General features: G+C 39.9%; 2 protein-coding genes across 2 annotated transcripts; both read right to left on the bottom strand.

Moving 5' to 3' along the window:
* Window positions 1-6121: 6121 nt before the first annotated feature.
* On the bottom strand, window positions 6122-17407 carry LOC120486585 (uncharacterized). The gene is made up of 4 exons (XM_089121650.1): window positions 17259-17407; window positions 16562-16891; window positions 6959-7018; window positions 6122-6731 (listed from the first exon to the last, which is right to left on the bottom strand). Exons 1-4 carry the CDS (start codon window positions 17305-17307, stop codon window positions 6538-6540), a joined length of 633 nt encoding a protein of 210 aa, XP_088977776.1. The 5' UTR covers window positions 17308-17407; the 3' UTR covers window positions 6122-6537.
* Window positions 17408-17641: 234 nt separating this feature from the next.
* LOC148995709 (uncharacterized) lies at window positions 17642-24726 on the bottom strand. Its single transcript, XM_089121679.1, has 3 exons — window positions 24508-24726; window positions 23896-24225; window positions 17642-18231 (listed from the first exon to the last, which is right to left on the bottom strand). The coding sequence occupies exons 1-3, from the start codon at window positions 24554-24556 to the stop codon at window positions 18095-18097; spliced, it is 516 nt and encodes a 171-aa protein (XP_088977805.1). The 5' UTR covers window positions 24557-24726; the 3' UTR covers window positions 17642-18094.
* Window positions 24727-25341: the final 615 nt, after the last annotated feature.

Genomic DNA, 25341 nt, shown 5'->3' with positions numbered 1-25341 from the left:
TACGTGGGTGCTTAGACAGACCACAACGTACTAGAACATTTTCATAGATACTTCTTTTATTATCAAAAACTCTAAGATCAGGTTTTAAAATCCATCCACTTCAGGAAAAGCAAACAACATAACTTCTTTAAAGGAAGAAAACCAAAGAAACTCAAAATAAATCCACTCTACATAATCAAATCAATCCAAAAACATATAGGACAAATTAAATCAAAACCGAGGCAATCTGTTCACAACACACCAAAATAAATCAATTCACATATCATAATATAAAAAATAATATACACGTTTAAATGAATAAACACTTCATACCTTTAAACCCATACTTTCATGCTCCGGCCGCTCTGGTTACCGGGGTTCCCGGGAGCGCTCGACGTCTACAAACACACACACACTTAAAACACCTGCACACTATCACCCGAAACCCCCCACTATCCTATCCTACTCACCCAATTCTTTCTCAGCGCCGTGTTTGTGTGGCGTCTTCCCTGCATGAGTTTGGTGCATCACTTAAATAAGTCCGTGTTTGTCCCCCTTAAATATGTGCAGTTCCTCCCCCCACCCCGGTTAACGTCTCCGGTTACTTTCGTAACCTCGGTTCCCTGAAAGGCAGGGAACGAGACATTTACGTCGATGACGTAGTACGGGAACTCCTCCCCTTCTTCACTTCTGCTGAAATCTTATGGGCTAACGCCAGCTGACGACAGCTGGCCAATTGACGCAAAATATGCAAATATTGCCTAGCCTGGCAGTATAAATTGCATATTGTTCGTCGATTGCATCAGAATCCGACTGAACGCTCGAATGAACGAGCGACACGGCGTTCGACGTAAATGTCTCGTTCCCTGCCTTTCAGGGAACCGAGGTTACGAAAGTAACCGGAGACGTTCCCTTTCAAGGCGGTCACTTCGACATTTACGTCGATGACGTAGTATGGGAACTGTGTCAAATCCCGCCGTGGAGCAGAGGAACCACCCACTCGAAAATGACAGAACCCACATCCAATAGCTGATCACTAGAAAAACCAGACTCCTGATAGGTCGAAGCGAACCAATAGCGCGCTTTCAGAACCTTGTCAAAATTTGCATATCCCGAGCAAATGAAATAGGGGAAGCCTTGCACTGAACACTCAGGGCAGAACAACACAATAGAGGATGTAATAAGCAGCAGCGACAGTTGCAAGCACAATAGGGAACCGGACTGAACACAGGCTTAACTCACCGAAAGCACTTGAGACGCAACAGAAGAGACATCCAATTTATAAAATCTGGCGAATGTATTCTGAGAAGACCAGCCAGCAGCAAGACACAAGTCCCTTATAGACATACCTCTAGACCAGGCCCACGAGGAGGCAATCGCCCTCGTTGAATGAGCCTTAATGCTTAGGGGACAGTCCACTCCCTGGCAATCATAAGCCAAAGCAATCGCTTCCACAATCCAGTGAGCAAGTCTCTGTTTCGAAACTCCACGTCCCTTATTACAACCGCCAAAGCATACAAACAGCTGGTCCGATTGACGAAAAGCGGCCGAGCGAGTCATATACATCCGTAAAGCCCTGACCGGGCAAACAGCACTCTGAGCATCAGTGTCACACGAGACTGATGACTCAGAAGATAACGCCGGTAAGAAGACAACCTGCGCTCGGAACGGAGTGCTGAGAGACTTCGGAACATAACCCTGTCTCGGTCGAAGAGTAACATTACAATCACCCGGTCCAAAACGAATGCAGTCCTCGTGAACCGAGAACGCATGCATATCCCCCACGCGTTTCGCTGAAGCGAGAGCGAGAAGTAAAGCAGTTTTTAGGGAAAGCTCCTTGGTGGCTATCGAAGCCAGAGGCTCAAACGGTGGATTCGACAAAGCCCTCAACACTAGTGCTAAATCCCATGGCGGCACAGAAGGCGGCTGTGACGGGCGTAATCTCCTAGCTCCCCTGAGAAAACTGGTCACCAGCGCGTGCTTGCCGATCGACTGCCCTTCGACCGGAGGGTGAAACGCAGCAATAGCAGCCACATACACCTTTAGAGTGGATGGTAAACTCCCGTTATCCATCCTGTGCTGGAGGAAGCTTAGAATATCCGACACGGAACAGTTGCACGGGTCAACACTGATACTCTGACACCATTTAGAGAAAACTTCCCATTTCAACTTATACAAGCGCCTAGTGGATGGGGCTCGCGCTTCAGATATAGTGCTCAACGCGCGAGAATGCAGAGCGTCTCGCTCATTTAAAGACCCCGCAGCGGCCACACATGAAGGCTCCACAGCCCGGGGTTGGGATGCCATATCGTGCCGTTCGCCTGCGATAACAGGTCCCTCCTGAGAGGAATTTCCCATGGGGAGTCCACTAGCAGCTCTATCATGCCCGCGAACCAGGGCTGATTCGGCCAGTACGGGGCTACGAGAATCACAGATGCTTTTTCCTCCCTGATTTTGCACAGCACTAGAGGCAGAATCTTCACCGGAGGAAATGCGTAAAGCCTGGCTCTCGGCCAGTGCGAAGTCAAGGCGTCGGATGTCTGACCCAGGGGGGAACGAGACAGCGAAAAGAACGTCCGACAGTGTGTGTTCTCGTGCGACGCAAATAGATCGACCTCCGCCCTCCCGAATCGATCCCAGATCATCTGCACCGATCCCGGGTGAAGCCTCCACTCTCCCTGAGGAATTCCATTCCTCGAGAGCATATCCGCTCCGCGATTTAAAACACCGGGAATATGCGCCGCTCTCACTGATAAGAAGTGCCGGTCTGCCCACAGCAGGAGACTCGCTGCCTGCTCGAATAGGGGCCTGGAGCGTACGGCTTTGAGGGCTAGGGAAACCGCCTTCAACTCCAAGCGGTTTATGTGCCACCTCCGTTGTGACTCCGTCCACGAGCCGGAGGCAGTCGCGCCCATGCACACCGCTCCCCAGCCTGAAGTTGATGCATCCGTCAAGACCGCGATGCGATTCGCTACGGTACCCATAGGGACCCCTGAACTGAATAACACTGGGTCTCTCCACGGCGCCAAAGTGCGAAAGCAGCTGTGAGTGACCGTGATGCGCTTGAGGCCGGTCGCCCACGCCCCCTGAGGGACCCGGAGCTTCAACCAAATTTGAAGCGGACGCATATGAAGCAGACCCAGATGGCATACCGGGGAGGCTGCCGCTAACAGACCTAATAGTCTCTGAAACTCTTTTAGTGGTACAGACCTGCCCGGTCTGAAGCGATGCAGAGAGAATGCCAGAGACTGTATGCGCTCTTGAGAGAGATGTGCTCGCATCGTTACAGAGTTCAAGCACACTCCCAGAAACGTTGTGGTCTGACTCGGCGTGAACACGCTTTTCTGTTCGTTTACACGCAGTCCCAGCGAGTCCAGGTGACGGAGTAATAATTCCACATGACCGATTAGCACCTCTCGCGAATGGGCTAAAATCAGCCAATCGTCCAGATAATTTAGGATGCGCATTCCGCTCGACCTGAGGGGAGACAGCGCCGCGTCCACACACTTCGAAAAGGTGCGGGGGGCAAGAGCCAATCCGAACGGGAGAACTGAATACTGGTAAGCTGTGCCCTCGAACGCAAATCTCAGAAAACGTCTGTGGCGCGCTGCTATCTGGATATGAAAGTACGCGTCCTTTAAGTCCACTGAAGCGAACCAATCCCCGGGACGAACCTGTGCCAGAATTTGCTTCAGAGTTGTCATTCTGAACGCGCGCTTGTGAAGCGCTCTGTTTATGGGTCTCAAGTCCAAGATCGGACGGAGCCCCCCCCCTTTCTTCGGTACCACAAAATAGCGGCTGTAGAAACCGCTCTCCCTCTCGCTCGGGGGAACCGGTTCTATAGCTCCTTTCTCGAGCAGGCTGAGCACTTCTTGTCTCAGAACGGGGGCGTTTTGGGGCAGTGTTAATGACTGGATCACGCCGTTGAAGCGGGGCGGTCTGCGTCTGAACTGAAGCGAGTACCCGTGACGAATTATGCTTAACACCCATGGGGAAATCCCGGGAATTGATTCCCACGCGCCCAGAAAATGACTCAGAGTGCGAGCTCGAACTGTGGTCATAGCCGCTACCAGTGTAGTGTTTAGACTGGAGCCGCGTTCCCGCGAGGCAGAAACCCTTGGTGGGAGGGCGGCTCGCGGTGGGCTGAGTGTGGTGCTGGCAATCTCTTGCCCATGAGATGCCATTATAGTCATAGATTGTGGCCCTACACTGTCCCGTGAAAGGGTGGGTGACACAATATGAGGTGCAAGAGGAAGAAAAAGCTCTTTTTGTGAAGGGGTACATGCTTTTATTGAACAAACAGCATTTACACACATTCGATCGTCTCTCAACAGAACATGAGGGATACGATGAACACGGCGCTTGGAGGCCGGCCCCCCTTCGCGCTCTCTCTTCCTCTTGCCCAATCCGTCAGGAAGACGGCTTTGGCGCGGAGGGGGGCGCGCTGTCCTTCCCTCGGCGCGGGCTCCTTCTCTGGCCATGGCTCTTCCTCCCAGGACCTGGCCACTGTCTTCCCCGGGAAGCACGAGCATCCGGCCCGGTGCGATGCACTGTGGGCTGAATCCCTGAGCTCTGAGGGCGGCGAGTAGCTGAAGACGAGCGCGAACGCTGCTGAGACGGGGGTGCTCGACGCGGGATCACGTGACTCATGGCTTTGGCGCGTTTCTGGGTCTCCGAGAAACGCTCCGTAACAGCCTCCACCGCGTCCCCAAAGAGACCAGCCTGGGTGATGGGAGCATTAAGCAGGGTTTTCCGGTCAGAATCTTTGACATCGGACAGAGTCAGCCACAGGTGTCTGTGGAGGACGACCAGAAAACCCATAGAACGACCGATAGCTTGCGCTGAGCGTTTAGTGGCCAACAGCGCAAAGTCCGTCGCCGAGCGAAGGTCCCGAAAGGCGTCAGCGTCGACAGAGGCGACGCCATCCAGAGACTTTAGCAGTTTCGCCTGGAATACCTGGAGGATAGCCATAGCGTGGAGAGCTGAAACTGCCTCTCCCGCTGCCGCGTACGCCTTATCCGTCTGGTGGGCCGTGAATCTGCAGGGCTTGGACGGCAGGCTGCGGTCCGCGCCCAGTGCAGACGTAGATGGGCATAGGTGAGAGGCGACGGTCTCCTCGACGATGGGCATGCGCACATAACCGTGGGCAACGGCATCGTCGACGTGCGCGAACAAGGACTGGGTGGCCGAAAGACTGCGTGCTGACTGGGGCGCAGCCCACGACTTGACCACGTGCTCATGAAGGTCCGGGAAAAACGGGGTTCCTCTCCTCGACGCGGCCTGACGGCGGCTCGACTGAAGGAACCAGGTGTCCATTTTGCTTTTAGCTTGTTCGTCCGGCGCGTTCCAGGAAAGGTCCAAATCGGCGACGGCCTTAGTAAGGACTCTGAAAAGCTCCTCTTGGAGGTCTGCAGGACTTTCCTGCTCAGTAGGCGCGGCCTGCTCGGATCCCCAGTCTTTCTCCGACGCTGATAGAGACATAGCGTCCTCTTCCTCGCTAGCTCCGAAGGAGATGAAATCCGCGACGTCGCGGGGGGGGCGGAAGCTATCGTCCGCGAAGCTGACGGCTTCGAACTCCCTTACCCTGGGAGGGGAAGGGCCCACCAGCGGCTCGCAGGCGGCAGCGGGCCCAATCCCTACGGCTGCTCGAGCCATATCCCTCCTTGCCTTGAGGGCGCGCACGGGCATGTCTGCGCAGTGGGCGCAGGAGAGGTCGTCAGACAGAGCCGACTCGGCATGGGCGAGGCCCATGCAGGTGATGCAGAAAAGGTGGGTGTCGGGCGCAATAATAGGCCCAGAACACAAATTGCAAGTAGATGCCATCGGATGCGAAAGACAGTAGAGTATCTTAAGTGCACCTTCGACGACGGCGAAAGGTAGTGTAATTCCAAATCGTAGCACACGTCGATTTGAGCGTGAAGAAAAGGATTCTGATGCAATCGACGAACAATATGCAATTTATACTGCCAGGCTAGGCAATATTTGCATATTTTGCGTCAATTGGCCAGCTGTCGTCAGCTGGCGTTAGCCCATAAGATTTCAGCAGAAGTGAAGAAGGGGAGGAGTTCCCGTACTACGTCATCGACGTAAATGTCGAAGTGACCGCCTTGAAAGGGAACCAGAGCTCAATCCCACATGTAGCCTAAGTTCATATCAAGCACACGCCCCGCACTTTCATTAGGCTAAGTGTCCTCTGTCTGCTTCGTTCCTCTCCAATGATGTCTGCTGATTGCAGAACCTGTTAAAATAAGGTAAATACAACTACTAACCACATAATCAACATTATTAATGAAAGTCCGCTGGTGCTTCAGTGACTACCTCGCACAGAGAACCTGTCAATCACAGATGTCAATCATGATGTCAGAGCACTGTTTTTATAGCATAACTAAAAACAACTTTATTTTAAAAACGAACACTTGAAATTACATCAACGTGACAGAAACTACAGTAAATGACAGAAACTATCTTTGGAAAAAGGAAATGTTAAGTGTAATTGAATTGTTTAGTTGGTCTCGCGTCCCATTGAATAACATGGGCAGGTGGGGTTTATGAGCTATTCTAGGACCGGCCACTGGGGGGCGATCCAGACGTTTTGACTTCACTTTTGAGGGGTTGTGCGGCACGCTTGGTTCTTGAAGCTCTGACGTCATTGACCAGAAGAACAACAGCAGCGGCGGCGGCCACGCCCATCAGCGCAGTGACGACCAATCGCAGCACAGCTTCAACAGAATCGCAGCAGGGGGCGTGGCTTTCTGGAGAAACGAATGAAACAAATGATAGTTTAAATTGAGATTTTCAACAAGCGTACTTTAGTCTTTCATGAATTTAAAAATGTCTAATTTTCTGCTTATAAAACAGTAAAAGTTAAGAACAGTTTAAAAAAAACATGAGATTACAGAAGCCCATTCATCATGTCTGACATCGATGAAATCAACACATTAGTGAATTAATGTGATTAATATAATCAGTGCTGCTGTACCTGCAGATGTGTTAAAGAGTTGAGCTGTGACTGGTTTTGAAGTAGACTGACTGTCCATTTCTGTAATGATGAAGAAGCCTCAGGTCAACAGAAGGCTCAGGTCAGTAAACACACACACACACACACACACACACACACACACATATCAGTGCTGCTGTACCTGCACATGTGTGACAGAGTGTGTTGATGTCCAATAATTGAAAAGACACTGCTGACTTCTTGAGATTTTGTTCAGTAATTTGTCTCTGTTCAGGCCGCCATGTTAGATTTGAGTTGAATGACATCTCTGGAGATTTTACTTTGTTATAGAAGTTATCAGTGTGATCACTGAAATGATCTCTTCATGTATTCTCTAATGTCTGCAGTGCTTGCTCATTTAGCCCGACTTCCAGAAATGAAATATGGACTTGTTTTGTGTCAGTTTTTACAAAAATCAGACTCAAACTTATCAAAGATATGAGAATCCAAAACATTATTTAGCCGGTTCACAACAAACTTTTCTAGAATTTTAAAGGTGGGTGGGATTTTAGGGTGGGACCTTGAGTAATTTGCAGGGCCCTATGCAACTAAAGAAATTCCAGTCATGCAAATGGGATTTACTTAAAACAGATGTCACGTAAAACACACAAACTTTGTAGGCCTATGTGTAGCCGGTGAGGGGGTGAGGCCAGGTAGAGTGTTTTTGAGCAGGCACCTGAAGGGAGGCCTATAGAGGAGGTCCAATCTTTTGTCTGGACCAAGATGGCAGCACATCCTTGTGTGTTGGTGCACAGATTCGGTCTGGGTGAGTGTTAAGCGAATATTGGCTGTTTGGTTTTATATTACAAAGCTTTTATTCACTGAATTAGATGTTTTAAATGCAGACACAAACTCTGTGTTGCACATGTCCATGTTTGTTTGTGTGTGAGCATGATCTGGTGAGCAGGTGGACTAGTAAAACAGAGATTGTTTTGTTTCATATTTATGAAGTCTTGTTTTACTAAATTAGGGAAATGTTTCTAATGCAGATGCAAACATTGTGGATTTGTAGGCCGGTTAGTACGTCCGTTTCTATTTTAATCTTGGAAATTACTCCAGGGTTGGTGGTTGTGTTAAGATTAGATAAGGTTAAGTATTAAGTCAAGTAAAGATTGAGTATTCTAAAACTTAAATACTAATGTGAAAACTGCTTGTGTGTGTGTGTGAGTGTTAGGGGTGGTACTTCAATTTACTCAATTAATTTATTAATCTCATTTACTTCTAAATTTCAGCATTAACCAGAAATAGAATTTAATCTAATCTGCAGTTACAACAACAAATAAATAAATGTATTTCATGATTTGCTGAAAATATTGTGTAAATGTGGTGGTAAAAGTTTAATGACTTAAAAGTTGGACCATTTAGACTTAAAAAACTTGATCATAAGTCTGTCCTAACAATGATTGGAGAAGTTACAGTTCAGTTTTCTATTCAAAATAAATGAAGCTGAATTTTTGAAGAAGTTCTCTATTCTATAAAAACCTTTATGTTGATCAGTCTACTGTAATATTGTTACGGTATCGTTGTACTGGAAGCACGAGGAGATGAGGAATAGCAGAAAACAGGATCTTTAATAATCAAAACTAAGGAACCACAATATCCAACTTTACATAAACGAGAACGGACCAGGAGTGCGGAGAACACAGGGTTTAAATACACCAGAACAGACTAGGGGAACAAGGCACAGCTGGGGCAAATGAACTAGACACGTGAAGGAACTGAAAACTGACGAGGAGCGGGAAAACTGAGACACAGAACTAAACCAAATACACAGTGACGGGGGAAACTCAGGACACACATGTAACAAATATGTCTGTAAATGGAGAAAGTTCAGCACTGCTTCTCTGATGATGAAATAGCAGCAAAGACTCAAAAACTTAAAGCCACAATATGTATTTTGTTCTGCTTTAAAAATTGCAAAAATAACTGTATCTATGTTATATATTTCTGTTAGATGTGTACTTGCATTATTCCGACAGTTTCCACCAAATTTCAAATACGGAGAAATTTATAGTTTAATTCGAAGACACGGGACGTTTCTTTATTTCCGTTTCGTCGCCCGTGTATGGCGTCATATAACCTTTGACTCCTCTATTTTCTCTAACTTCCTGCGGAACGCGGTGAAACCGCCAAACACAAAGGGGAACACTGGACTGCCGCCAATAAAGCAAAGAAAATGACGAAGAAAAAAAAGTAGTACATATTTTTATGTGTGTAAATCACGTGCCCGCTCACGAGCGCTCACTATTAACAGACTGTCTCCGGTGCTGCTCGCGCATAAAGTGCTCCCCGTTCACAGTAACCAGGGGCCTCATGTATAAACGTTGCGTACGCACAAAATGGGCATAGAAATATGCGTACGCATTTTTCCACGTGCACATCGGGATTTATAAAAAATAAACTTGGCGTAAATAAGTGCGCACCGTAAGGATGCTCTTGACCGTGCGTACGCACTCTTTTAGAAGATTATGGGTTTTGGCGACACCGATGGTGAGCTGGAGTCAAATGTCTTTTTGCTCACTATTAGACAGAGAATCTAAAGAAAATTATACATCTAGAGAAATATAATACAAATATAATTTCACAAACCTATCATCACTTGAAGCAAAAATCCATCCCTTCTTAAATGACCGCGCCAGCACGCGCGTTGGGCCGTTTGGTGAAACTGACGCACATATAGCCTATAATCTAACGGCAGATGGAGTAAAACCGTAAATCTTCATTATGAGTCCAAATCATAAATACAGTCCATATTCACAATAATAGTTTAAATAAATAAAAGAATGGTACTATGTTTTACTTCTGATATAAACATTTAGATTAAATATGCCATTCTCATTAATGGAGTTAAACTCTTAAACTACATGCAATCATTACTGAGAAGTTACAATATATATATATATATATATATATATTCAATAAATAGAAATAGACCTATTTGTTGTGGATACATTGCTTTTGAACACTTTTCTTCTGGCATGCTGTGTTTTAATGTTTTAACTAGAGATTGTCTGAGAAAACTGTTTCGTGCAAATAATGCACAACCATGTCTATCTCTTCCATTAAAATCTCTTCCATTATCCATTAAAATATAAATCAATTAAAAATACTATTTGGCCAGTGGAAAAGATTGAGAAAAACTTTCTCTGAAATGTATTTAACACTATTTGATTTATTAATTCAAAAACAAGGCAAGGATATAGGCTACAAAAAAAAAAATGTTTGTAATAATGTGACGGCACATCCGCATTTCATATTTTCCTAACGTCTTGATTCTGGTACTGGTTGTCACAGAAACCCTGGATACTGGAAACTAAATTGTTCTCTTCTACAGATTCCCTCTTATTGTTTAGGTATTAAGAGCATAATTGAACAATTTAAAGCAAAACCTGCTGCTTCAATATCTTCTAATTGGGAAATGTTTAAATACGAGTGTAGAAAATTCTCTATTCGATTTAGTAAACAGTTAGCAAAGGCAAAATCTTTAAAGTATACCTCTATATTAAATGAAATTAATCAAATTTTAGGCAAGAAACAGACAAGTGAAGATGATAAAGTTAAAATGCACAACCTTAAAGAAGAATTAAATAATTTTTATGCAGAAAAAGCTAAGGGTGCCTTTATTAGATCTAGAGTTAAGTGGCTAGAATTCGGGGAAAAAAATTCAGCTTATTTTTTTAATTTAGAAAAGAAAAGAGGGAAGTCTAAGAAAATATTTTCTCTAAATATTGAGGGCAATTTGGTCACAGATGAAACTAGAGTTTCTAATTTTGTTTCCAATTTTTATTCACAGCTTTATTCTTCTTCATTTAATCCTCAGTTTGCTGATAGTTTTTTTGAGAGGGTTCAAGCATTCACACCTATTATAAGTGATGGAAATCGTTCGTCCTGTGAGATGGATTTAACTATGGAAGAGTTAGATAGAATTATCCAGAAAGCCCCCCTCAATAAAAGCCCTGGTCCAGATGGACTACCTTTCGAATTTTATAGGACCTTTTGGCAAGATATAAAAAAGCTTGTTTTGGAAGTTTTCAAAGACTGTGTAATAAAAGGTGAATTAACTGAATCCATGAAGCAGGGTTTGATCACTTTAATCCCAAAGCCTAACAAAGATTCTCTATACTTAGATAATTGGCGCCCAATTACCTTACTTAATTCGGATTATAAATTGTTAGCTTCTCTTTACGCAAATAGATTAAAACCATGTTTAGAAGAAATTATTTCAGTTTCCCAATCTGGCTTTATGAAAGGTAGGCATATAGCAAATAACATTCGACTTGTTTTAGATATTTTAGATTACAATGAATTGATCAACGATAGTGCAATCATTTTGTTTTTAGATTTTTATAAGGCCTTCGATACGGTCGAGCATGAGTTCATGTTTGAATCGTTGCGCAAATTTGGTTTTGGCCCTTCCTTTATTAGAATAGTTCAGACTTTTTACAAAAATATTAACAGCAATGTGTCATTGGTAAATGGTGTTTCTCCCCGGTTTACAATTAGTAGGGGCATCAGACAAGGGTGTCCTTTTTCACCTTTTTTGTTTCTATTAGTCACAGAGTTTCTTCATATTTTTATTACCCGCTGTGTAGATGTTCAGGGTATTGTTGTAGCTGAACATACTTTTCTAATTAGCCAACTGGCGGATGACACCTGTCTGTTTCTAAAAGATGAGAAACAGGTTCATGTTATTTTGGAAGCCTTAAAAACATTTTCTAATGCTTCTGGTCTCACTGTTAACCGAAATAAAAGTGAAATCATGCCTATTCACAGTATTGAAAAAGGTCATATAGAAGGCATTGAGGTTAAAAGCTCAGTTAGATATTTAGGCATTATAATAAGTAAATCTCCCAAAGATAGAATTTTAGATAACTTTTCACAACGGACAAAAAAACTAAAGAATGTCTTCAATTGCTGGCTACAAAGAAACTTAACCATTTATGGTCGTGTCTTGATATCTAAAGCTGAAGGCATTTCTAGGATTGTTTACCCAGCTTTGTCCTTATATGTCAATCCGAAAACTTGCTCATCTATCGACTCTATTCTTTTTAAATTCTTGTGGAAAAATAAAACTGAATATGTTAAAAGAAAGACTCTGATAAGAAATACTTTGGAGGGAGGTGTGAATGCTTTGGACTTCAGTACTCTCAATCAGGTTTTCAAGATCGGCTGGATTAAACGCTGCCTGAATGCTGATTCTAGTTTGTTATGGTTCTACATACCTAAATTTATCTTTGAAAAATGTGGGGGGTTACATTTTTTATTGTCTTGTGATTTTAAATGTAACAAACTTCCGTTCAAGCTTGCTAATTTTCATAAGCAAGCCTTGGAGGCCTGTAAGCTTGCCTTTTGCCACAATTTTTCCCCTCATAGGAGCATTCTATGGAATAATCAGTATGTGCTGCGTGGAAAAAAATCTATCTTTATTAAGGATTGGGTTGACAAAGGTGTTATTTTTGTTTTGGATTTGTTTAAGAAGTATGGCAGCTTTTATTCCTATAATGAATGTATCAATCTTTTTGGAGTGAATTCCTCACCTGCAGTTTATAACGGGGTTATTAATTCTATTTCTCCTAAACTTTTGCATATGGTTCGGTCATACTGTAGCTACAGAGCATCCGTTTGTGAAATGCCCAAGTTATCTATTGGAGGTTTGGAGATTTCCAATGGCAAATGTAAAAATTTTTGGATTAGAAGATTTCTTATTAGGAAGATCAGCTGTCATCCCAAAGACTGGCATTAATAGGTTTCTGTTACCTAACAAGTGGAAGGAGCTTCACTTTAAAATTTTACAAAATTACTATCCCTGTAACTCTCTTCTTTCTAAATTTAAGTTGGACGTCTCTTCACACTGCACATTCTGTAATTCTTACCTTGAAACAATACCACATTTGTTTTTTGAATGTGATTATGTAAAGGAGTTTTGGAAAAGAGTAGCCTGGCTTATTTTTTCTGCTTATTACAAACTCTTTACTTTTGAGGTTATTAATGTGTTGTTTTTGACTTGGGACTCGGGGTCAAAGGAGATGGATGACAGATTAAAGCTGCTTACTTTATGCGGTGAATTTCATCTTCATAAATGTAAAGTAACTGAATCTAAGCCCAACTTTCAACTTTTTTGTGTTGATTTAAAATTATTTTACGACTCTCTTTGTTTATCAGCTAATAAGAAAGCTGCTAAAACTACTTTGTTGCTTAAAAAAATTATGGTTTCTTTGTAAATCACCTCCTGTATTGATGTGCTTGTTTCGTGATCTTTTTTTGTTTGTTTTTTTGTTTATTGAACGGTCCCTTTTGTACTGCCTTGCTTACGTCGTCTTTGTGCATAATGTTTTTTTTTTTTTTTTTTTTTAATTTTATCTATTTTTCTACTTGATGTATCCCCTGTGCTTTGTGTTCAATAAAAAAAAAAATATATATATATATATATTTTCCTAACGTCTTGTACCGTTAAACTTGGTATCACGTGGATGAATAATCATATGCAAATGATATGCAGATGAGGATATGCATAGTAAAACTAGGCGTTGTAATCTCCATATATGGTTATTTCGGGGAGGAGACGCACGTGCGCATAATCTCCCGCTGACTGGGATTTATAAAGTGAATTCTGCGCAGGTTCTGGCGTACGAACGGTTTTATAAATCTGAAAACTTTTGTGCGTACGCAAATTCTGCCTTATGTGCGTACGCACACTAAGGATGAAATCTACGCAAAGTTTTATGCATGAGGCCCCAGGTCGTCTCATTCAAATCAGCCAGCTGTTGCTGTTAGCGAGCCGCGCACATTAAATACTCATATGAGTCAGGCTGCGAATGTACGTGACCGCTTCAGCGCGCTCATGCTTACTAAATAAACGCCTCACCTCCGGCGCCGCGCACTCACTACATTTGATTCTGTCAGTTCTGTATGATCTCTCTGATTAGGGTTATGCTGCGTGAGGAAAGTTGCTCAGGACGTTGACATGTCAGGTCGGCTAAAAAATTTGATATAGTGGTCAATAGTTCAATGTCTACCTTCAATTTAATTGTATTAACTGCCCTTATAAACGTTAGAAAGTCATGAAAATAAAAAATGACATCACAACTTATCGTTATAAAATCAATATTTATTTTATTAAAAGTTAATAATTCAGGTTTGTTTATCAGTACCATAGCAACGGTCAACTTCCGCTGGAATTGTCGGATAGGAACCGTCCGTAGCTTTTCGCAAGAGTTCAAATTTTTGAACGCATCCGGATGACCAACGGACACGATTTTCTTCGCACCGCACTCGGTCGGAGCCGTTTCGGACCCATTCGCATGCGGTCTGCGAATCTCCATAGGAAATGAATGACTTCCGGTCGTTTCGCAGCCGCATCGGAGCTGATTTCAACTGCCAGTGTGAAGGCGGCGTTAGCCTTTAGCACATAGTGGATGCATAACGCAAACCCAGTCAAACGTTTGACTGCAGTATCTTATGTGCTTTATAATCCGGTTCTGCTGCTACAGCCAGCTCATTAGCTAAAGCTCAAAGTACGGGTGAAAAATATGACGCGAGAAGGGTTTGGGACAGGAGAAGCATGACACAGGTAAACATTGGCGTTGCATTTAAAGCTTCTTGACAAGCTAAATCTACAGAGATGCCGTATATCCGTATATTTTGTGAAACGATGATGTCATGTCATGAGCTGAGCTGGTTGTCATTGACAGCGACAACAACTCCCGTGAGCCCACGCTCTTTCCCGACGTCATCAAAGTACGTCTTTTGTTATTATTTTAAACGAGTGACCCCTGGTGGCCAAAAATCGCATACTGTACGTTTAAAGTCCCCGTGAACCGGAAGTTGCAAACGATTTTTCTCCAGTGCTGTGACGTATTTCCAAGTGAAACGGAATATTGAACAGAGGGCAGGGTTTTACTCTAGCGCTCCTCCTCTCCATCTCTCGCTCATAGCAAACTAACGGTTTGAGGGGAGTGGTTAAGCGTCTCCCCACCCAAACTGTGAAACCTACGTCATCAGAAAAAGAAACCGTTCCAGACCGGAAGTAACTTTTCAGATTTTGATTAAAGATTACTAAGGTAAAACATTTTTTTAATATATATTCACTTGCACGGATTAATTGTTCACCACAAGACTAGTAATATGCGCTAACAAAGTAAATAGGTTCAATTTTGATTTCACGGGGACTTTAATCTCTGAAGGAAAATCTGCTTATTTCTAAACTAATAGAGCATAGAAGGACAGTAGACAGATGGAGCACGAGAGAAAATAAAAAAAATAAAAATAAAATCACATTCTGAAATTGCCTATTTTAGCCTATATAATAATATTCTATTAATAATAAAAGTTATTCGTAGAAAAATGGTGCAATAATTCTCCTGACCAATGTGTTGCAAATACAGAAAATATTTGGTGGAAGTGACTGAAGCCAGAGGAGGAACAAACATTTATAAAATCGGAGTAATTTTGTTGAATGTGTTTGTCTATAGTGTGCTTAATCGTTGACTGTTATTTCGATTAGTCCAACACCTCTTTAGCATTTTAAAGATTTATAACCTATACCATACCTATATCATTTTAAGCTACCCAATCAAACTCTGTGCAGAGTGTTAAATGAACAGCGAAGCAGTCTTAAAGTTAATGAGATAATTAAGTGATTAATTGAGTGATGATTGAGCATTATTGAAGACACCTGATAACAAGCAGAATCTCTGAAGGAGGAAAACTGAATTTAAAGTCACCATTATGGTGATCAGTGTTTGCTTTAGCTGGGCTCTTGACCCTTACATAATTAGCTTTATATATATTTAAAATAAATAAATAAAACAAGAATTGGGGAAACTTCTTAGAAATAACTGCTAATAGTCGCTATAGCATGGAAAAAACTTACTGTAAAAATGTGCACATCATTAAATGTGCTGTGATTCTGCAAATGTTCTTGCTTAAAGTGCCCCTATATGCTTTCTAGTTTTGTTTTGTTTTGTGGACTCAATAGATTTACATGCATCCGATGTCAAAATAAGAAAAAAACAGTTTAATTTTGAACATGATCATCAGATAATTTCTCAAAGAGGCTGAAAACTGTTTTGTGGCGAGCAGGACGAGGCCGTGGAGAGATTAATGATGAGCGACGCACCGGTCTCGTATCTCTCACGGCCCTCGTCCTGCTCGACACATGTTTGATCACAGATTCATTCTCTATAAACCCAGACTGATGTGATTGGTCTCCTCTGAACATCTGTTCACATATCCTCAGTGTGCAAAATAAACAGAGATACAGTAATTCATCATATCTGCACCTGGCCATTGCTTGCATGACATTCATTTGGAGTGAGCTTTATGAGTTTCAAATATTATGAATGTATGATTGACAGGTGTGAATTATCCATTATTGACACTAAAGTTAGGAGCTTTTCTCATGGTCAGTTTTCAGTGTTTTAGAAGCAAATGGATTAATATTTAAAATGTAATTACAGTGTCAGAGAAATTTCTAAGATCACAAATAATTTAAAACATTTTTATTGTGTAGTATTGAGAAGAATTATGATAATAAAATGCCACTTCTGTAATATATAATAGAGAGAGCTGTGTTTCTCTACTCACCATAGACAGTAACAGTGAATCTGTATGTAGACGATGAGCGGCTGGTGCTGATGTCAACTTCATAAACTCCAGTATGATTATTTGTGATGTTCATGATGGTCAGAGATCCAGTCTTATTGTCCAGCTTCAGTCTGTCTCTGAATCTCCCATCAAGAACATCAGAGATCGTATTTTTCACTCCATCAGTTTCAGCTATAAGACTCCCGTTAGGTCCAAATCTCCACATTATATCATCACCGTTCTGTATTTCAGTGAGATCAGAGTTTAGAGAGACTGAATCTCCCTTCATCACTGACACTGACTTCAGTTCATCTGTACCAGCAAACACTCCTGAAGAACACACAGAAACAGTCTCTCAGACACACTTTCAGTTGTTTTGGTGAAGCATTACTGAACTTGGAAGTGGTTTTGAAGTTATTGAAAAAGTTGAGTTGAAATGAAAAAAGATGGAAAGAGTGGAGAACATTATTCTCATTATAGTTTTGAAATTATTTTTAAAAAATTGAGAAGGTATAAAGATAGAAAAAAAGATGGAAAGAGTGGAGAACAGTTACTGAACCTCTTCTTATATTGTACACTTTTATTTTAGTGTTTAGAGTTACACGAGTGAATTTCCAGTGAGGTGGAAGTGAAGTTCATTAGAGCGACTACATACACAATATGCAACTGTAAAAAATGATAAACTTGTCTAACTTACCAACCAGACAGCAACAGCACAAACAGCTGAAAGCAAATGAGTGAAACATTTTCAATAGTTCAGCGGTCTGAAAGAGTGTCAGTCAGTCTGAAAGTCAGTCTGCAGTGAAGATGTGTAGAGAACAAGTGTCCACAATCTGAACTATTTGCTAACTTCCTCCAGACTGAATTAGGCCACGCCCCCTGTCTCCAAACACACGCCCTCTCTGAAACCCCGCCCCAATGTTGTGTTGTGTATTCTTCTGCATCATTAGGCGATGTTTGTTTGTTTTTTCAGATCAATTAAAGATTAATCTCAGCAGTTGTTTCAATATTTCACATTCATAAATGCTTGTAGAATAAACTTTCATAAGTAACATTAATATTAAAATAAAAGACTCATAATCATGCAAAGAATTTGATTTAATGATTTATTTCATACTGTATAGCTTTTCATAATTTCTAGATGAGAAATCTGAATATGAATATATAAGGTCCAAGAGCCCAATCTGATTGGACACTGATCACCATTGTGGTGACTTCAAAACAAACCAGTGGTGAGCAATTACATTTCTTATATTCACACACACTGAAGGAAAAAATATCCATGGCAGCACAGCGTGACAAACGTTTACCATTAATGAAAATTATTAATGAAAAAACAGTTGAAGCTGAAGTAACATGAGTAAACTACTTCTAGATGTTGACAGCACATTGTAAACAACATTTTAAACATTTGGTTGAAGTATCTTTAATATGAAGAATGATAATTGTGAATCTTGGCACCGTTTAGCCTGTAAGAATATGTTGTTCCCCTAGAGGTCAAATTATGTCATAGTTTAATTTTTGAGGGTGTTTTTATCCTCTTGAAGCTCTGACATCATTGACCAGAAGAACAGCGGCAGCCGCAGAGGCCACGCCCATCAGCGCAGTGACGACCAATCGCAGTGCAGCTTCAACAGAATCACAACAGGGGGCGTGGCCTTCTGGATAACCTAATGAAACAATGGTAAAATAGAAATGTGATTTTCAACAAATGATCTTTTTAAGAAGTCATTTATAAATTTGGGCAGTCTTGTTATATTGATGGGAGAAACAAAGCTTTTTGAAATCCATTGAACCAATTATTTAGCAAAATGATTCTGTCTCCAAGCGCTCGCAGAATGTGAAGAATGGCTGTGTATTGTGATGCTAAGTCTAATTAATAATTATGGATTATTATAAATGTTACAGCACTAGGCAGGACGATTAGTGATGGATGCAGATTCATAATATGTAAATTAATGTGTGTTAACAAACAATAAAACAGATGTCACAGGATTAAATGTATGACATCGTAAAATGAACACGCATAAATAGTTTTGTCATTTAAAATGGCAGGGAAGAATCCAAGTGCAATCATTTGCGTTATTTTAATGTTGTGTTTTAATGAGTGTGTTTTTTTTACCTAAACTTTACATGTTGAGATGGTGATATTATGAACTTGCCCACATGCATTTACAGCTCAGCTTTTACAGCAGATTTACCACTCAAACGGAAAATCATGACCTAAATATTATATTAATTTACAATAAACAATCCTAAAATTCATCATTTATTTTTGAGATTTCAACTCAAATGAAATGCTTTCTAGAAAACACTAATGAAAACGAATATTTTGGCATAATAGGCTAACTCTTGTTAGATTGGTGTTGATCATGAAGTTCAGGAGAAGTCTGAGCATTGACACATCTGCAAATAAGATCGCATTTAGTCCTATTTACTCATATTATTATTAAAAATACTGTACATATGTTAATTATCTGTAAATGTTTATTTTGACTAAACCTATCTGGGTCTTTATGCTTTTTAATATTTGTTATTCTTAACCCTCAGGGCTCAGGTGCTCTTCGTTTCAGAGTCACACTAGTTATCTTCCCGGTCAAGTGACCAGACACCTAAAAATGAAACTTTCTCCATCCCAGTAAAACCAATGCAATTTATTTTTGTTCTATAATATTTATTCTTTTTAATTTAGTATTTTGAGACAATTTAATTGAATTTATTAATATTTATGCAATATTTATTGTTTATTTTTGCCATGGAAAAATATATATATATTTCTATATATATGTTATTTTTTTCAAAAAAAAATATTAATGCAGTATTTTAGTTTAATATAGAGTCTAGGCCTTCAGAAAAAAAAATATTATTTTTGAAGAAAATTAGCACCATCTGGTTACAGTATAGAGAAAAAGCATAGAATCATGGTGTAACCACTAGATGGCCTGTACAGCTCTCTATTGAGAGGCATGTGAATTCCCCAGCTGTTTATGAACACATTTTTTGTTGTTGTTGTTGGTGGATTTGAATATATAGTTGAAACAATCTCAAAAACTGTTAAATCTCCTGATCTTAATATTACTATGAATGGTGAAAAGTTAGAAATAGTAAATGAGCTAAGTTATCTTGGTATAATATTGGACTCAAATCTTAGTTTTAAAAAACAGGTAAAGAAAATGGTGAGGAATATTAAATATAATATGGCAAACTTTAGGCAAATAAGACAGTGTCTTTCTTTTGAGGTAGCTACGACCTTTATGCATGCTACAATCTTTTCTCACATGTCTTATTGCTTGACATGTTGGGGTCAAGCGGGAGAAACTGTTATTAAACCCTTAAAATCTCTATATAAGCAAACATTAAAAATCTTAGATAAAAAACCTAACCATTTTCATTTTTGTAGAATTATAGAGAAACATAATTTTTTAACCTTTGACAATTTTAGACTTTATTCAAATTTGTGTATGGTTCATAAAATCTTAAATGGTTTGGCTCCTTCTGTATTACGTGATTTTATAAATCTTCATAGTGAAACCTCTGTGAGATCTACCAGACTATCACTCATGAGTAATTGTCTGGTTCCCTTTCGTCGTTCTGCTTTTGGACTATCATCTTTCACAGTGAGAGCCACTAATCAGTGAAATGCCCTACCAGAGGACATAAAAGGGTGTAAAGTGCATGGTCTTTTTAAACTGAAGCTAAAATCTTTTTTAAAATTGAACCAATTATGTAACCATTGAGATTGTTGTAGTTGTAATTGAGTGGTTGACTGATTGATTAATTTATTTATGTTGTTCTATGGTCTTGACAGTATGTGTGCATCTATTGTATGTGAACATTGGTATTGTTTGTGTAATTGTTTTGTTAACTTTGTCTTGTCCGGGGGACTGCGGATGAAAAATAGCCTCTGGCTAAATCCGGTACAATACATGAAATGGTAATTTTATGTTAAAAATTGTGCATGGTCCCTGCATAAATAAATAAATAAAAAAAATAACAAATAAAAAAACTATTTCTTATAAAAAAAATTGACAAACAAAAATTCACAATTTTTTTTTCTTCATTTTTTTTTTTACAATTTCCCATTCATTTCCTATGGGGGTCATTTTTGACCAAAGAGCACAAGTGTGACTATTTTTTTAAGACCACTTAGCATGCTCAGATCATGACCTCAATTTTTTTGTGTGTTCACATACATAATGCCATAAAAGTCACCAAGTTTCGTAATATTCTGAAGAAGCTGTGCACTCTAGATGTTGTAGAGTGTCACCCCTTTCCTGCGGTGTACTTTTTTTTAGAATTGTGGCCGATTTGTAGATTGTATACAAAAATTCAGAGATTTTTTTTTTTGTGTGTCAATTTCCCATTCATTTCCTATGGGTCGGTCATTTTTGACAGAAGAGCAAAAGTGTGACTCATTTTTTTACGACCACTTAAATTGCTCGAATCATGACCTCAATTTTTTTTTGTGTTCACATACCCAATGCCATAAAAGTCACCAAGTTTCGTAATTTTCTGAAGAAGCTGTGATTTTTAAAATTTCAAAACAGAAAATTTTTCGGTCAGAAATGACCGAAGAGCACCTGAGGGTTAAATGTTATTATGTTTTGTTATATTTATATGTGTTGAAAAACACCTGGCAATAAATGGATTAATTCCAATCGGGTCCATCGGTGCTTGGGCCCTAAAAAGCTGTTTCTGATTATTTAATAAAATAATGTTTTAGCTATTTTAAGACCAGCTTGCACAATATTGCACAATATTAGCACTATGGGAGAGAGACAGATTTACTACTATACTAGGCAAATATTGATTTTCTTGAAGAAAAAAATTAGTATGTAGTTCATCCCTTCATAAATATATTCCATGACACATGTTTCTATTTGCACTATTTAGTTGCTGCATACAATTATGAAACAAAATAGAATCGCAACATCACATACATTAATAATAAAAAATTAAATCAGTGAAATTAAAGAAATAAAAAATGGATGATATTAAAGAGAAAATAAACTATTATCGTTGTGAACACTAGATGGCGCAATACACCAGATTAATCTAATGAACCTTTTCCAGTTCAGAGAGAGAGAGAGAGAGAGAGAGAGAGAGAGAGAGCACTGGTTCTCAAAGCTTATTTCACAATCACTACATTTACATCACATTTATGGTTTTAGCAGATGTTTTATCCAAAGTGGATTACAAAAGAGGACCAATTACATTAATCAAAGAGCCAACAATCGTTGCAGTTCATAATGCGGTTTATTAGACAGAGATAAACAAGAAGAAGTTTAGGCAAGCTTGTGTCCTGTGTGCTCTTTCTGTGAGATATTCTCTCCAGATTAGTTATAGTTGTATTGTTTTATCTCATATTAAAGACCATTTTGCCCTTATAAAGCATCTAATGCCTATATAAAATTAACGTTTCTTGGAGGCTTTTAAAAGTGTAAAATAATCCTGTTTTTCACAGTCTGCGGAAGGAAGTGTTAATATAGAGCATCAGTCACATGACATGATGATGGCGTTAGTGTTTGTCATGAAACACGCTAGCGGCTGCAACAAAGCTTCTTACTCTTATACTAATGGAAAATGTTACTTGAACCATCAGTTTTGCATACAAAAATTCTAACAATTGTTCACTTGTTTTTGTCATTGACAGACCTGGCAGTCAGCGCTAGCAGCTGGGTGCATTATGGGTAATTGTTTATTGAGAGTTGATTTATGTGTTATTATTACAGCGAGATCTTTAAGTTGTTGTTATAGTAAAGTTATGTGTGTAATGTTCAAGTTGATCAGATGTTCTTGGTTCATTTACTGCCTAATGTAAAAATGTGTCCCTCACCGTTGTTGAGAGAGATGTGTAAGGCAATAGGGCCCTGCCTGAGTAGTTATTTCTTTGTTCTGCATTAAAAGTGGAAGAAACAGTGTTACTGCCTCCTGTTGGGTTCTGTGTAAATACTCTGGGTTGTGCGGAGTATGGGACATGACATGAGTGTTTTTGTCTCATTTTAGGATTTAGCTTAGGAAAAGTGTCATTTTGCTCCGGTTAGACTCACGTTTTATTTGGATAGCTACCAGTTATTATAATATGATGCATTATAAAAAAAGGATAACAAGAAAGGGGGAAACTTCTTAGAAAAAACGTCTAACAGTCGCTAGTGCTGGAAATAACTTCTACTAACATGGAAATATAGAGATGCATATGCAGCTGAACATCTTTTCTTTTCACATTCATATTGTAAACGCTGATGTACACTATATCAATATTTCATATTCACAGATATCACAGAGAGGTTTGTCAGACATTAGCATTCTCAGTAAAGCTGTTTCTTTTTTTTTCTTTTTTCTTTTTTTAGTAAAACTGTTTCTCATAAGAGGAAGTTAAATTCGCCCCTTAAACTCACGTGATTCACAGAAACACGTTCACGCTATTCACACCTCTAGACATGCAAACACTGATGCACATTAACCACAAACGTCCAGTTAAAACACATTCTCATGCACACACTCTAGATGAAACTACATTCATAGTAGATATCTTAAAACGAGGCCTTCTGTAGTTTGAGCTGTAGAATACAACACATTAAAAATGTCATGTCATTAAATGTGCTTTCATTCTGCAAATATTATTGCTTAAGTGCCCCATATGTTTTTTTGTTTGTTTGTTTGTTTGTTTGGTTTTTTTTTTTTGTAGATATGCTTTCTAGTTTTGTTTTGGGGTCTCCTATAATAGATTTACATGCATCCAATGTCAAAAACAGTTTAATGTTGAACATGAACATCAGATAATTTCTCAAAGAGGCTGAAAACTGTTTTGTGGCGAGCAGGACGAGGCCGTGGAGAGATTAATGATGAGCGACGCACCGGTCTCGTATCTCTCACGGCCCTCGTCCTGCTCGACACATGTTTGATCACAGATTCATTCTCTATAAACCCAGACTGATGTGATTGGTCTCCTCTGAACATCTGTTCACAATATCCTCAGTGTGCAAAATAAACAGAGATACAGTAATTCATCATATCTGCACCTGGCCATTGCTTGCATGACATTCATTTGGAGTGAGCTTTATGAGCTTTATGAGTTTCAAATATTATGAATGTATGATTGACAGGTGTGAATTATCCATTATTGACACTAAAGTTAGGAGCTTTTCTCATGGTCAGTTTTCAGTGTTTTAGAAGCAAATGGATTAATATTTTAAATGGAATTACAGTGTCAGAGAAATTTCTAAGATCACAAATAATTTAAAACATTTTTATTGTGTTGTATTGAGAAGAATGATGACAATAAAATGCCCCTTCTGTAATATATAATAATAGAGCTGTGTTTCTCTACTCACCATAGACAGTAACATTGAATCTGTGTTTAGACGATGAGCTGATGCGGCTGATTTCAGCTTCATAAACTCCAGCATGATTATTTGTGATGTTCATGATGGTCAGAGATCCAGTCTTCTTGTCCAGCTTCAGTCTGTCTCTGAATCTCCCATCAGGACCATCATAGATCATATTGTTCACTCCATCAGTTTTAGCTATAAGAGGCCCGTTAGATCCAAATGCCCACAATATCTTTTCATCTTTCTGTATTTCAGTGAGACCAGAGTTTAGAGAGACTGAATCTCCCTCCATCACTGACACTGACTTCAGTTCATCTGTACCAGCAAACACTCCTGAAGAACACACAGAAACAGTCTCTCACACACACTTTCAGTTGTTTTGGTGAAGCATTTACTGAAGTTTGAAGTGGTTTTGAAATTATTTTTAAAAAATTGAGAAAGTATAAAGATGGAAACAGTGGAGAACAGTTACTGAACCTCTTATTATATTGTACACTTTTATTTCAGTGTTTAGAGTTACACGAGTGAATTTGCAGTGAGGTGGAAGTGAAGTTCATTAGAGCGACTACATACACAATATGCAGCTGTAAAAAATGATAAACTTGTCTAACTTACCAACCAGACAGCAACAGCACAAACAGCTGAAAGCAAATGAGTGAAACATTTTTAATAGTTCAGCGGTCTGAAAGAGTGTCAGTCAGTCTGAAAACGTGTGTGTGTGTGTGTGTGTGTGTGTGTGTGTGTGTGTGTGTGTGTGTGTGTCTGCAGTGAAGATGTGTAGAGAACAAGTGTCCACAATCTGAACTATTTGCTAACTTCCTCCAGGCTGAATTAGGCCACGCCCCCTGTCTCCAAACACACGCCCTCTCTGAAACCCCGCCCCAATGTTGTGTTGTGTATTCTTCTGCATCATTAGGTGATGTTTGTTTTTTCAGATCTTTTAAAGATGAATCTCAGTTGTTTCAATATTTCACAGTCATAAATACTAGATTAACCTTTCACAATGTTCATATTCATGCTAAGAATAGTTTAAAATCAATGAATTGACTTATTTCTTATTGCAGCTTTTCATGATTTTAACAAGTGTTCCCATTTGTCATACATCTGACTTTTCTAGATCAGAAATTTGAATATGAATATACAAGGTCCAAGAATCTGATTGGACACTGATCACCATTGTGGTGACTTTAAAACAAAAATAGTGGTGAGCAATTACATTTCTTATATTCACACACACTGAAGGAAAAAATATGTCAGCACAGCGTGCCAAACCTTTACCATTAATGAAAATTAATAAATGAAAAAACAGTTGAAAAATCTGAAGTAACATGAGTAAACTACTTCCGGATGTTGACTGAGCACATTAGATGGGGTCTGTATATCTCGGGAAGTTGAGTTCCTGGTCAAGAACACTAGATGGCGCTCTAATACACTATGTGTCCTGCTTTT

Source organism: Pimephales promelas, chromosome 2 (genome assembly GCF_988280905.1).
Source record: "Pimephales promelas chromosome 2, fPimPro1.hap1.1, whole genome shotgun sequence".
NCBI classification, from domain to species: domain Eukaryota; kingdom Metazoa; phylum Chordata; class Actinopteri; order Cypriniformes; family Leuciscidae; genus Pimephales; species Pimephales promelas.
Note: the sequence above shows the minus strand (reverse complement) of the source record. Positions and strands in the feature narration are given on the sequence as shown.

What these genes read in the sequence shown, in the direction of transcription:
- LOC120486585 (XM_089121650.1), bottom strand. Translation starts at nt 17,307, where the DNA reads ATGTTTCACTCATTTGCTTTCAGCTGTTTGTGCTGTTGCTGTCTGGTT. An exon ending in GTGCTGTTGCTGTCTGGTTG is followed by an intron (nt 16,892 to 17,258) that starts GTAAGTTAGACA and finishes TGTGTTCTTCAG; the next exon opens with GAGTGTTTGCTGGTACAGAT. An exon ending in ATTCACTGTTACTGTCTATG is followed by an intron (nt 7,019 to 16,561) that starts GTGAGTAGAGAA and finishes TCATCATTACAG; the next exon opens with AAATGGACAGTCAGTCTACT.
- LOC148995709 (XM_089121679.1), bottom strand. Translation starts at nt 24,556, where the DNA reads ATGTTTCACTCATTTGCTTTCAGCTGTTTGTGCTGTTGCTGTCTGGTT. An exon ending in GTGCTGTTGCTGTCTGGTTG is followed by an intron (nt 24,226 to 24,507) that starts GTAAGTTAGACA and finishes TGTGTTCTTCAG; the next exon opens with GAGTGTTTGCTGGTACAGAT. An exon ending in ATTCAATGTTACTGTCTATG is followed by an intron (nt 18,232 to 23,895) that starts GTGAGTAGAGAA and finishes TTGTTTCATTAG; the next exon opens with GTTATCCAGAAGGCCACGCC.